The 14,908-nt window shown below is 34.7% G+C and overlaps 1 protein-coding gene across 1 annotated transcript in view; it reads left to right on the top strand.

Moving 5' to 3' along the window:
* The window catches only part of EYS (eyes shut homolog), a 1,986,267-nt gene that overhangs the window by 320,947 nt on the left and 1,650,412 nt on the right, over positions 1-14,908 (top strand). The window contains 1 exon segment of the mRNA NM_001374351.1: positions 1,164-1,278. Coding sequence (NP_001361280.1) covers positions 1,164-1,278 — 115 coding nt within the window.

The following is a 14,908-nucleotide window of genomic DNA, read 5'->3' as shown; positions in this document are numbered from 1 at the left end:
AAGTAATATGGCCAAAGCAACTAATGTAATTTCTATGGGTATGTTTCCTCATTTATAAAAGTGATAAATAATAATATATTTCACAACTTACAAGAATTGAATGAGAACTTAAGAAAATTGTGTAAAAGTAATTAGCCTAGTGGCTGGCATATGGTGGGTGCTGAAAAAAAGTGGATGATTATTTCTGATACGAATGGAGAAATAATTTAATTCTGCAGGATGAAAATGCAAAGCTGTGTGCCTCAAACTATAGGAAAGGTAAATTACTAAAGCATTTTATTGATGCTATTTCAGTGAAATTGTGCCAACATGGCCTTTGATCCCTTTTGTGAAATTATTTTGTGTTCTTATAACAGATTTAAAATAATAAATACATAGTTAAATTCACTTCATTAATAAATCAGCTTCTACCAACTTAAAGTCATGAGAAGTCATATTTTTGGCCTTAAAATATTTGGTGTTTACATTAGAAAAAACATTCTTTCATTTGGGGTCCCATTTATTTTATAATAGAAAGTTTACTAAATATGAATTAAGGCACAGGAATGTTGCCTACAAATTAATTAGAAGTGAGGGCAGTGGAAGCCAAAACACCAGTGTGTGTTCTTTAGCAACTTATAGATTGCAGTTAATGAAATACAGTAGACTGGAATATAGATTGTTTGAAAAACAATTCTAAAAATGACATCTAAAAAACAGAAGTCCTATAACTAGCCCAACTATAACTAGACCATTATCATCCACTGGCACTCTATCCTGTCTCAAATTCATGTAGTCATCATTAACTCCTGCTAGCACATCATCAGTATATACTGGCTCTACTAAACATTAAAAAATCACAATTGGCATCTTTTTTTTCACATTTCACTAGTTTTCCAAAACATATATTGTATTGTTAAGTATCAGTTTAGGCCAAAGTTTATTTTATTCTTAAATTCCCAAAAGAGATCATTAAGAGCATACATTGAAAATGTAGTTTACTGTAATTCTTTCCAAATACATAAATATGAGCTTTTTGGCTAAGATCACAGGTATGTAGAAAAAAATGATTAATAATACCATATAATTTAAACAAAGCCTTATTCCTTTTGGAATAATGTTAATAGGCTTTTCTGAAAATATTTAAATTATAATTTTTCTAATTTACACTGATGTATTTACAGCTGTATATCAGGATTTACTGAAAAAAACTGTGAGAAAGCAATTGACCACTGCAGACTGCTCAGCATCAACTGTCTGAATGAAGAATGGTGTTTCAATATAATTGGAAGATTCAACGTAAGTAATTTAATACATGGCAACATAATTTAGCCCTTCAAAATACAATAGATTCGGTTAGTCTATATTTCAAATGCTCTTATTAATCTTAGCCAGAGAAATATATCCTTATATGTATATTTAAATGTGAGTTATGTAAAGCTTAGCAATAGGGGTTTTAATTTATAAGAATTATGTTGGGAGGGAATTAATAAATGTTCTAGGAGGTGTTTTTATTATAAAGTAAATATAAAGCTAATTGAGGCCTGGTGATATACTTCTTAGTATATAAAACCCCAGTTACTAATACTTTAAGCTCTTTAACTAGATGAGAAATAAAATCAGTCTAGTGGTTGATTGTTAGGGTCCACAAAATATGCTTTTTTAGTGAATAGTTTTTGAAATTACTTTACAAATACAAAATGTCTGTACTACACGTGGTAAGGGATATTCCACAACCTAGCAATGTTACTTGTAGGTGTGTCTATTAGAGAAATTATCAGATATTTACTGAGAGAGACATACACAGGAATTTTCACTTCAAATCTGAAACTAAACCTTGTAAATAAGAGAATGGACAAATTCATCATGGTGTAGTCTTACAATGGAATTATAAAAGCTAGTTAAAATGAATAGACAATAGCTATATATGTTAATACTTACAAATATAAAAATATTGAATTTTAAAATTTTATTCACATACAGTGTGACAATATTACTCAAAGTGGTAAAACACAAATGTATACATACTTCTATAATTACATAAATTTATGTCAAAAGTATAGACATAAACTTGAGGATTACACACACCAGCTTTATTTGAAAGGCAAACTATGGGGAGGTAGATGGGAGAATGAAATCAGGGAGAGTACAAAGGGGACTTCCAATGTTTCTGCAAAGCTTTTTTTTTCAAAAAATAATTTTTTTGAGAAATAAGGCAAGAAAAATAAATACAACATGAAGATAGAATAAATAAAATAGTGTGGTTTTGATAAGCATACCTCATTACTATTCATTGGAACGCTATAAAAATTAAAAAGTAGAACTAACAAGTTAAATATGGCAAAATCCCAGGATTCATTATAACTTTTTAGAAACCAATAGGGCTTCTGTAATATAGCAACAACTAATTAAGACATGACACTAAAAATTAATGCTATAAAAGTGAAATAAAGTATGATTATAATTGTATCAAAACACTTCAGAAAACATTTAACAAAATGTGGCTAAGACCTCTATGCTGAAAAGTAAAAAAAGATTACAGAGGGAAATGGAATATGCCCTATAAGTAAAGTTATAACATATTTATGAATTAGAAAAATTAATATTTTATGATGTCCTTTCTTCTTACTGATATTAACAAATGTTTTGTAGAAATGGGTAAGCTGATTATAAAACTGATATGAAACATCAAACGACCTCAAATAGCTAAGTAATCAAAAATAACAGCAAATCTGAAGGATTTTACCAACCTGATTTCAAGAGTTACTTTCAAGCAGAGTATCAAGGCAATGTGGTACTGGCATGTGATGCTTAATACTGAGGGTCAACTTGATTGGATTCAAGGATGCCAAGGATTGACCCTGTGAGGGTGTTGTCAAAGGGGATTAACATTTGAGTCGGTGGGCTGGGGAAGGGAGACCCACCCTTAATCTAGGTGGGCACCATCTAATCATCTGCCAGCACAGCCAAAATATAAAGCAGGCAGAAAAACATAAATAGGCTAGACAGGCTTAGCCTCCTAGCCTACATCTTTCTTCTGTGCTGGATACTTCCTGCTCTCGAACATTGGACTCCAAGTTCTTGGCTTTGGGACTCAGACTGCCTTCCTTGCTCCTCAGCTTGCAGACAGCCTACTGTGGGACCCTGTGATAGTATGAGTTAATACTCCTTAATAAACTCCCCTTTTCATATAAATCTGTCCTATTAGTTCTGTCCCTCTAGAGAACCCTGACTAATGCATAGCATAAGGATGAACTAGAAGATCACACACACATACACACACACACACACACACACACACGAAAGGAGACTTCGAAGATAGATCCACAAGGAAATTTCTGTTGAATTCCCTCAAAAACACCAAGATAATTTAGTTAACTAAGGAACATCTTCCTATCAAAACACACATGGAAAAAAAGTGAGTCCATATCCCCTACCTCAAACCACACAATAATTAATTTGACATGAAGCATAAACCTGAGAGTTAAAGAAAATTTATAAAACTTCTTGAGAATAAAATGGAGCAAAAAAAAAAAATACACCAAAGGATGAGGTTCTTCATGACCATGTATTAGACTAAACTTTGTTAGATAGGGCACAAAATTAATTGGTTTATTGAACTTAATTAAGTTTAAAAACTTCTGTGCATCAAAATAATTTTTAAAAAGACAACAATAACCAGTGATTACCCACCTAAATTTACATTAGAAATAAACATAATCACAATAGAGGTATGTACTGTTCACATGAGATAATATGAAATAAAATGTCTTTATTGAAACAAAATGATGGAAAAAATTGAGAGAAGTACTAACCAGAAACCAGTTGATGCCTACCTTACTTTTATGTAAAATAGATCTTAAAACTTAAAATCAGAGATCATAAAATTCTGATGTTTAAAATTCTTAAAATTAAGAAATTAATAAATCCTGTTTCATGGTGGGGTGTATTTGTTTCTTCATGCAAAACTATATGTGAGTTATATTGTTAATTTTTAAAGGGAAAGAACAAATAAAATTAGAAAATATATTGTATAGATAATCTTTAGATATAAATGAAAATAAAAGTAAATACACATTTTAAATGTTCAAACTGTCTCAAGTTTTTAAATTTAATTTTATTTTGCTTCAGGTTCTGGGATAGATGTGCTGAATGTAAAAGTTTGTTACATCAGTATACATGTACAATGGTGGTTTGCTGCACCTATCAACTCGTCATATAGGTTCTAAGCCTCACATGCATTAGGTATTTGTCCTAATACACTCCCTCCCCTTCCTGCCACTCTGTCCGAAAGGCCTCAGTGTGTGATATTTCCCTCCCTATCTCCATGTGTTCACATTGTTCAACTCCCACTTATGAGTGAGAACATGTGTTTGCTTTTCTGTTCCTATGTTGCTTTGCTGAGGATGATGGTTTCCAGCTTCATCCACATCTCTGCAAAGGACATGAACTCATTCTTTTTTATGACTGCATAGTATTCCATGGTGTATTTGTGCCACAGTTTCTTTATCCAGCCTATCATTGATGGGCATTTGGGTTGGTCCCAAGTCTTTGCTATTGTAAATAGTGCTGCAATAAACATACGTGTGCATGTGTCTTTATAGTAGAATGATTTATAATCATTTGGGTATATACTCAGTAATGGGATTGATGGGTCAAATGGTATTTCTAGTTCTAGATCCTTGAGGAATCACCACACTGTCTTCCACAGTGGTTGAACTAATTTACACTCCCACCAAAAGTGTAAATGCATTCCTATTTCTCCGCATCCTCACCAGCATCTATTATTTCCACATTTTAATGATCATCATTCTAACTGGCATGAGATGGTATCTCGTTTTGGTTTGGATTTGCATTTCTCTAATGACCAGTGATGATGAGCTTTTTTTTTATATGTTTGTTGGCTGCATAAATGACTTCTTTTGATGAGTGTCTGTTGATAAACTTTGCCCATTTTTTGATGAGGTTTTTTTTTTTCCTTGTAAATTTAACTTCCTTGTAGATTCTGGATATTAGCCCTTTGTCAGATGGATAGTTTGCAAAATTTTTCTCCCATCCTGTAGGTTGGTCTGTTCACTTTGAGGACAGTTTCTTTTGCTGAGCAGAAGCTCTTCAGTTTGATTAGACCCCATTTGTCAATTTTGGCTTTTGTTGCAATTGCTTTTGGTGTTTTAGTCATGAAGTACTTGCCCATGCCTATGTCCTGAATGGTATTGCCTAGGTTTTCTTCTAGGGTTTTTATGGTTTTAAGTTTTACATTTAAGTCTTTAATCCACCTTTAGTTAATTTTTGTCTAAGGTGTAAGGAAGAGGTCCAGTTTCAGTTTTCTGCATATGGCTAGCCAGTTTTCCCAAAACCATTTATTAAATAGGGGATTCTTTCCCCATTGCTTGTTTTTGTCATGTTTGTCAAAGCTCAGATGCTTGTAGATGTGTGGTGTTACTTCTGAAGCCTTTGTTGTGTTCCATTGGTCTATATATCTATTTTAGTACCAGTACCATGCTGTTTTGATTACTGTGTAGCCTTGCAGTATAGTTTGAAGTTAGGTAGCGTGATGCCTCCAGCTTTGTTCTTTTTGCTTAGGACTGTCTTGGAAATACGGCCTTTTTGTGGTTGCATATGAAATTTAAAGTATTTTTTTCTAGTTCTGTGAAGAAAGTCAATGGAAGATTGATGGGAATAGCATTGAATCTATAAATTTCTTTGGGCAGTATGGCCATTTTCACAATATTGATTCTTCCTGTCCATGAGCATGGAATGTTTTTTTCCATTTGTTTGTGTCCTCTCTTATTTCCTTGAGCAGTGGTTTGTAGTTCTCCTTGAAGAGGTTCTTCACATCTCTTGTAAGTTGTATTCCTAGGTATTTTATTCTCTTTGTAGCAATTCTCAATGGGGGTTCACTCATAGTTTGCCTCTCTGCTTGTCTGTTAGTGGTGTGTAGGAATGCTTGTGATTTTTGCACATTGATATTGTATCCTGAGACTTTGCTGAAGTTGCATATCAGCTTAAGGAGTTGTTGGGCTGAGACGATGGGGTTTTCTAAATATACAATCATGTATTCTGCAAACAGACACAATTTGACTTTCTCTCTTCCTATTTGAATACCCTTTATTTCTTTCTCTTGCTTGATTGCCCTAGCCAGAACTTCCAACATTATGTTGAATAGGAGTGGTGAGAGAGGGCATCCTTGTCTTGTGTCGGTTTTCAAAGGGAATGCTTTCAGCTTTTGCCCATTCAGTATGATATTGGCTATGGGTTCATCATAAATAGCCCTTATTATTTTGATATATGTTTCATCAACACCTAGTTTATTGAGAGTTTTTAGCATGAAGCGGTGTTGAATTTTGTCGAAGGCCTTTTCTGCATCTATTGAGATAATCATGTGGTTTTTGTCATTGGTTCTGTTTATGTGATGGATTATGTTTATTGATTTGCATATGTTGAACTATCTTTGCATCCCAGGGATAAAGCCAAATTGGTCATGGTGGATAAGCTTTTTGATGTGCTGCTGGATTCCATTTGCCAGTATTTTATTGAGGATTTTCACATCGAAGTTCATCAGGGATATTGGCCTGAAATTTTATTTTCTTATTGTGTCTCTTCCAGGTTTTGGAATCAGGATGACGCTGGACTCATAAAATGAGTTAGGGAGGAGTCCCTCTCTTTTTTTTTCTGTTTTATTTTATTTTTTTTCTTGTTTATCTTTTTTATTATTGTACATTAAGTTCTGGGTTACATGTGCAGGTTTGTTACATAGGTATACATGTGACATGGTGTTTTGCTGCGCCCATCAACTGTCATCTACATTATGTATTTCTCCTAATGTTATCCTACCACTAGCCCCCCACCCCCTGATAGGCCCTGGTGTGTGATGTTCCCCTGCCTGTCTCCATGTGTTCTCATTGTTCAACTCCCACTTATGAGTGAGAACATGTGGTGTTCGGTATTTTGTTCCTGTGTTAGTTTGCTGAGAATGATGGTTTCTATCTTCATCGATGTCCCTGCAAAGAACATTAACTCATCCTTTTTTATGAATGCATAGCATTCCATGGTGTATATGTGCCACATTTTCTTTATCCAGTCTATCACTGATGGGCATTTGGGTTGGTTCCAAGTCTTTGCTATTGTGAACAGTGCCACAATAAACTTATGTGTGCACGTGTCTTTGTAGTAGAATGAATTATAATCCTTTGGATATATACCCAGTAATGGGATTGCTGGGTCAAATGGTATTTCTAGTTCTAGATCCTTGATGAATCGCCACACTGTCTTCCACAGTGATTGAACTAATTTACACTCCCACCAACAGTGTAAAAGTGTTCCTATTTCTCCACATCCTCTCCAGCATCTGATTCCTGACATTTAATGATCGTCATTGTCATTATAACTGCCATGAGATAGTATCTCATTGTGGTTTTGATTTGCATTTCTCTAATGACCAGTGATGGTGAGATTTTTTTCATATGTTTGTTGGCTGCATAAATGTCTTCTTTTGGAGAAGTGCCTGTTCATATCCTTCACCCACTTTTAGATGAGATTGATTGTTTTTGTCTTGTAAATTTGTTTAAGTTCTTTGTAGATTCTGGATATTAGCCCTTTGTCAGATGGATAGATTGCAGAATTTTTCTCCCATTCTGCAGGTTGCCTGTTCACTCTGATGATAGTTTCGTTTGCTGTGCAGAAGCTCTTTAGTTTAATTAGATTGCATTTGTCTATCTATTGTTTAGAATAGTTTCAAAAGGAATGGTCCCAGCTCCTCTTTGTACCGCTGGTAGAACTCAGCTGTGAATCCGTCTGGTCCTTGGCTTTTTTTTGGTTGGTAGGCTATTAATTAATGCCTCAATTTCAGAACTTTTTATTGATCTATTCACGATTTGACTTCTTCGTGGTTTAGTTAGGATTTTCTTCCTCCTGGGAGGACGTATGTGTCCAGGAATTTATCCATTTCTTCTAGATTTTCTAGTTTTTGTTTTGCTTTTTTTTTTTTTTTGCATAGAGGTGTTTATAGTATTCTCTGTTGATAGTTTTTATTTCTGTGGGATCGGTGTTGATATCCCCTTTATCATTTTTTATTGTGTCTATTTGATTTTTCTCTCTTTTCTCCTTTTTTAGTCTGGCTAGTGGTCTATCTTTTTTTTTAGTCTTTTCAAAAGAGTAGCTCCTTGATTCAATGATTTTTTGAAGGGTTTTTTGTGCCTCTATCTCCTTCAGTTCTGCTCTGATCTTACTTATTTCTTCTCTTCTGCTAGCTTTTGAATTTGTTTGCTCTTGCTTCTCTATTTCTTTTAATTGTGATGTTAGGGTATCAATTTTAGATCTTTCCAGCTTTCTGATGTGGACATTTGGTGCTATAAATTTCCCTGTAAATACTGCTTTAGCCCTGTCCCAGAGATTCTGGTACGTTGTTTCTTTGTTTTCATTGGTTTCAGAGAACTTTGTTATTTCTGCCTTATTTTTGTTACTTACCCAGGAGTCATTGAGGAGCAAGTTGTTCAGTTTCCACAAAATTGTGTGGTTTTGAGTAAATTCTTAATCCTGAGTTCTAATTTGATTACACTGTGGTCTAAGAGTCTGTTTTTTTTACATTTGCATCCATTCTTTTGCATTTGTTGAGGAGTGTTTTACTTCCAATTATGTGGTTGATTTTAGAGTAAGTGCTATGTGGTGCTGATAAAAATGTATATTCTGTTGATTTGATGTGGAGAGTTCTGTAGATACCTATTAGGTCTGCTTGGTCCAGAGGTGAGTTCAAGTCCTGAATATCCTTGTTAATTTTCTGTCTCATTGATCTGTCTAATATTGACAGTGGAGTGTTAAAGTATCCCACTATTACTGTGAGGGAGTCTATGTCTCTTTGTAGGCCTCTAAGAATTTATTTTTATGAATCTGGGCACTTTTGTATTGGGTGCATATATATTTAGGACAGTTAGCTCTTCTTGTTGCATTGATCCCTTTACCATTATGTAATGCCCTTCTTTGTCTTTTTTGACATTTCTTGGTTTAACATCTGTTTTTTCAGAGACTAGGACTGCAACCCCTGCTTTTTTTGCTTTCCATTTGTTGCTAAATAGTCCTCCATCCCTTTATTTTGAGCCTATATGTGTCCCTGTATATAAGATGGGTCTTCTGAATACAGCGCACCAATGGGTCTTGACTCTATCCAACTTGCCATTCTGTGTCTTTGAATTGGGACATTTAGCCCATTTACATTTAAGGTTAATATTGGTATGTGTGAATTTGATCCTGTCATTATGATGCTAGCTGGTCATTTTGCACATTAGTTGATGCAGTTTCTTCTTAGTTTCGTTGATCTTTATATTTTGGTATGTTTTTGCAGTGGCTGGTATCAGTTTTTCCTTTCTATATTTATTACTTCCTTCAGGAGTTCTTGTAAGGCAAGCCTGGTGGTCACAAAATCCTTCAGCGTTTGCTTGTCTGTAAAGGATTTTATTTCTCCTTCACTTATGAAATGTAGTTTGGCTGGATATGAAATTCTGGTTTGCAAAATCTTTTCTTTAAGAATGTTGACTATTGGGCACCACTCTTTTCTGGCTTGTAGGGTTTGTGCAGAGAGACCCACTGTTAATCTGATGGGCTACCCTTTGTAGGTAATCTGAACTTTCTCTCTGTCTGCCCTTAACATTTTTTCCTTTGTTTCAACCTTGGAGAATCTGAGGATTATGTGTCTTGGGGTTGCTCTTCTCAAGGAATATCTTAGTGGAATTCTCTGTATTTCTGGATTTGAATGCTGGCATGTCTTGCTAGGTTGGGGAAGTTCTCCTGGATAATATCCTGAAGTGTTTTCCAAATTGTTTCCATTGTCCCCATGACTTTAAGGGACTTTAAGACCTGAGACAGACAGGGATACCGAAGCAAGGATCCAAAAGAAACATGGGGAAGAATGGATTTGGAATTCACAGAGTGGCTCTGTTAGTATGAGGATTTAACTTATGATCAAGTTTAATCAGAGTTTTGATGGCCAGTTGGGCCAGGCTGAAATTTGTATTTGTGCAGATGTGTATTAAATAAGCTACAAGAAAATAAACCAACAAATTTAATAGTAGTTTACTCTTGTTAATGGGATTAGACTAAAATTAAAAAGAGAACAAAAATATGTTTCTTTTTTTATATTCATTTAATGAAAATTCTATGAAGAATAAAGTATTCTTCATAGTAACATTAAGATTAGGAAGCTGATATTAATAAAATAGGCTGGAAAATATGAGGAGAGAAAAAAACCCTGTAGGTCAGAACCTTATTAATTCTAAGTCATGCTCTTCATTATGAGTTAAATTTCTCTATTTTCAATTCATTTTCTTTATAATTGAAGTGGCATAAGGATGGCTAACTTTCTCATTGAAATTCTGATGAGGAATATCTAATCAAGCACATTCACAATGTCAATTGCATTCTCAATATTAATAATATAAATGGCCTCAATGATAAAACAATTGTTGCTTTACAATTGAGAGTGTTAGGTTTCTAATCACCATCACATATGTATAAACTATTGAAGAGATTAAGAGCTCATGGCAAAAAAAAAATCCTATAGTTATTTTCATGTTTATATAAATAAACGGCATCCAGCACATTATAATTATAAAATACAGGTACTATGCAATTAAATACTATTTATTATGCCTTACAGCAATGATTCAGGCATTCTTTTCCTTACAGTTTCAGTGATTTACTGACACATTTATTTTCATTTATTTCCTTTTAATACATATAGTTAGAAATGCAATTTCTGGTTCGTGTCTATTCAAATATTGTATAACTTCCTAATGTTATGACTTAAAGTTATTGAGTGTTGCTTGTTATATCATCAAAGAAAATAGCATTAGAGCTTTATAGAAAGATCCTTTGATTCTCTTCTTTTGCAACTGGCTCAGAAGTGCATATATAAGGATTCGGTTTATGTTTTATCTTTTTTTTTTAAATCTCCTATAAGGCTTCATTAGAGAACAAAGAAAAAACCACAAAATTTAAAACTAATCTACTTTAACTTCACCATCTGCTTTATTTCTGTCTTCTATTTCTATCCTCCAGTTAAATCATTTTTGCTTTTTTTTTTTTACAATTATCTTCAACAAGAGTGACTTATGTAAACTCACGCTGAAAGAAGTAAAGCTCGAATTAGAATTCCATATGAGTACAATTTGCATTTGGGTAGGATTAAAAGTTTTAAATTTTAGTTGCAACAATTGAAAATCTAAAGAAAATCTCTCTCTGTCTCTCTCTCTCTCTCTCATTCTGTCTGTCTGTCTCTCTCTCCTTGCCCCCACTTCCCCCATTACACAGACACACACACACACACACATACACACACACAGAGAGAGAGGGGGGAAAGAGAGAGAGAGAGAAGAATTTGAAGGCTCACATGATTAAACTTTGCAGAGAGGAAAGCATGTAAGCTTTTAACCAGAGGCTCAATATTATCATACTTCTCCTGGTTTGCTCTACAAAAACAACGATATCATCCTGGAAGTTCCCATAAGAACTCAGGCATATTCCTACTTGAAGCCTTTGTTGTGAGCATTTACACCCAAATTTTCACCCACATTTATTATTCATCAGTTTCTTCATTCTATGTAGGTATTTTCTCAAATGTTACATCCTTGGTTTGTCCTTCTGTAGAAACCCAATCTAAAATGTTGCATACAGTCCTCCCTAGGTATCCGTGGAGTGTTGGTACTAGGGACCCCCACCCACTTGGATACTTCATGGATACTCCAGTCTCTTATATAAAAGGACAGAGTGTTTGCATATAACCAGTCTACATCCTCCCATACACTTCACATTATCTATAGATTACTTGTAATACCTAACACAAAGTAAATGCTATGTTGTTATACTCTATTTTGAAAGGAATAATGACAGGAAAAAGGAGCCTATGTGTGTTTCATACAGAGGCTACCATCATTTGTCTTAAAAAATATTTTCAGCCACAGTTGGTTGAATCCATGGATGCAGAACCCATGGAGAAGGAGAGCCAGCCACACTCCCATACTCTCATCCAGCCCATATGTGTCATCTCCACTTTCGGTGTTTTTTTTTTTTTTTCCTTAACAATTATTGCCATCTGGCTTCCCAGTTTACAACATAGTTCTTCATACATTATTTTTATTGACTAGAAGACTAGATTAGGCTGAAATGTAATCTCTGTGAAGAAAGATATATTTGTTTCTTTGTATGGTACTAACTTTCTTCCAGGGAAGGCAGAAAAATTACCCTAAAGGCAAATTATGCCAAATGTAGTTGGTGGAACCCTGTTTGGAGGGACTCCCTTATAGGAAGTGCACAGACTATATAAACTGACCAGGAGAACTCTTTCTTAGTAATGAGATAGTCAGAGCTAATTTGACCAAGCCTGGAAAGCCAGATTACATTTTATAGCAATACATAGAACATGGGAAAAGATGCATTTGTTGAAAGGTGGGAAAAATTAAGTGATGCATAAAAAAAATTTGCATTATGGTTTTATGTAAAAAAATATAAAAGTCAGTCAAAGAAAGAAGCATTACAGCCAGGCCTGTAATCCAAACTAAAAAAGAGGCTGAGATGGAAGGATGGCTTGAGGCCAGGAGTTCGAGACCTGCCTGCAATACATCGTGAGATGCAATTTCAATGTTTTTTTAAGTTAGTGTGATCTGGTGGCATGCATCCATAGTCCTGGCTACTTGGGAAGCTGGAGTGGGATAATCGCTTTGAGCCCAGGAATTAAGGCTGCAGTGAGCTATGGTTGTGCTACTGCACTTCATCCTGGGGTAACAGAGTGAGATCCTGTTTCAAAAAAAAGAAAAGAGAAAGAGAGAGAAAGAAAGAAAAAGAAAGAAAGAGAAAGAAAAAGAAAGAAAGAAAGAGAGGGAGGGAGGGAAAGAAAGAAAGAAAGGGAGGGAGGGAAAGAAAGAAAGAAGAGGCATTGGGTAAGCTAAGTATGTTATGACACTCAAAATATTAGTATTCAAATGTACACAAAATTGCAAAATCTGAAATTCATGCTATGCTGATCTACTAAAGCCTGAATTAAACAGAAATACTGTGACCATCTATCACCTTACCAATTACATTTTAATCTGCAAAAGATACCTTCTGATTGTACCCCAGACCAAATAAACACACGAATATATTCATTATTTATCAGTCTTCAGAGACAGTTTCTTCACACTTAGGGACTGGGTTGTCAGTGCCATAATTTGTGCTGAGAGTCACAGACATCTTTGAAAAGGAATAGTTAGAGTCAGAATCAGGAAGATCCCTGAAGGAACCAAGTGTGATTTTGCCCCTTAGGTAATATGTGGCAATGTCTAAAGACATTTTTGGTTGTCTCAAGTAGAGATCAGGGCTGCTACTGCTGTTTGGCTATAGAGGCCAAGTTTGCTGCTAAGGATCCTACAGTGCACAGGAGAGCTTCCTACAATAAAGCAATATTGAGTCCAAAATGCCAATATTGTTGTGGTTGAAAAATTCTTCCTTAGAGGAAGTTTAGGTTGCAGAAAGTGGAAAATAGTAAGACAAAAGGAAAGATCAAATGCATACAACTTTATGAAAGTTAGAGAACCCCAGACTTACAAAAGAAAAACTGTTTCAGACTAGCAGACCATAATAACAGGAGATAGATTCCAGATTGGGAAATCTTTTTCTGGTTCATGTGGGCATTGCGTCTGACAGTTAGATGCACATAATTGGTTAGGACAAATTGTTTTCTTGTTATTTTCTTGCTTTGTTGGAACAGACTAAGCACTTTTGGTTCAGAATGAGATATATATATGTGCGTATGTGTGTGTGTGTGTATATATATATATATACACACACACATACTGCTTGGTCACAAATGTGTATATATGTATATACTGCTTGGTCACAAACTTTGCTTTTCAGTTCTTCTCTCCGAAATGCTTGCTTACATTAAATTTGCTTCATTTTTTCCTCTATGCATATTATTAGTCATGTAGGTGAAAGTTTGAAAGAGTTTTGTTAAGTAGAATGAACTTGCGTGATAATAACAGAGAGCTTGCTCTACTTCCTTTTAAGAAAACGGGAAGAGGGAGGATCCCAGATGTATTAAGCATAAAATAACAAAATCAAATAGCCCCTGAATTGCTCTGAGGTAGCTTCAACAATACCATATGATCATCATCCATTTCATTCGTGTCCTGGTCTATGCCTTACATCTCCTCTCATCTCTCTCTTTTGTGGACATATTTCTCAATGGCTCTCTGAAAGAACTTCATTAATTGAGTAGTTTATCCTCTTCTTGTACTGACTCTTGGGAGGAAAGTTGGCTTATGCTTAAAGTACTACTTGAAAGAGAGCTGCATCCTCAAAATAGCTGTTCCCTTTATAATATTGTTCATATGCGTGTGTTACTGTTTTTCTAGTTCTATGATATATTTTAATAATTTAAATTACTATCATATTTTAAATAAGCAAACAACAATGTGTTTTTACTTGGAAGAATTTTTTCAAATAACGTAAGAAGCATCTTTCACAGGATTCATGTTTAAGTCATTCTCAAATGGTTTTATTGCCATAAAATTGTTAATCATTCAAAGTGGTAGAAACTTTATTTTTGGTCAACCTTAAATAGTATTATCTGGGCCTTTTTGGCTTGTCCTTTCCTAGGCAGCAAACAATAATAAAGCTTCAGATGTGTTCAACTGAGAAGATTAATAGAAAGCAAAGTTACCACATAACTTCCATTATGTGTGAAGGATTTGATGTACAGGAAATTTACCAGTATCTTAATAGATCTAGGACAAAAATAAAAATTAACATAGTTTTTCTGTGTCCCTACCCAAATCTAATCTTGACTTGTAGTTCCCATAATCCCCATGTGTTATGGGAGGGAACCAGTAGGAGGTAATTGAATCATGAGGGTGGTTACCCCCATGCTGCTGTTCTTGTGATAGTGAGTGAGTTCTCACAA

The sequence above is a fragment of the Pongo abelii genome, chromosome 5 (genome assembly GCF_028885655.2).
Source record: "Pongo abelii isolate AG06213 chromosome 5, NHGRI_mPonAbe1-v2.0_pri, whole genome shotgun sequence".
Taxonomy (NCBI): Eukaryota; Metazoa; Chordata; class Mammalia; order Primates; family Hominidae; genus Pongo; species Pongo abelii.
Note: the sequence above shows the minus strand (reverse complement) of the source record. Positions and strands in the feature narration are given on the sequence as shown.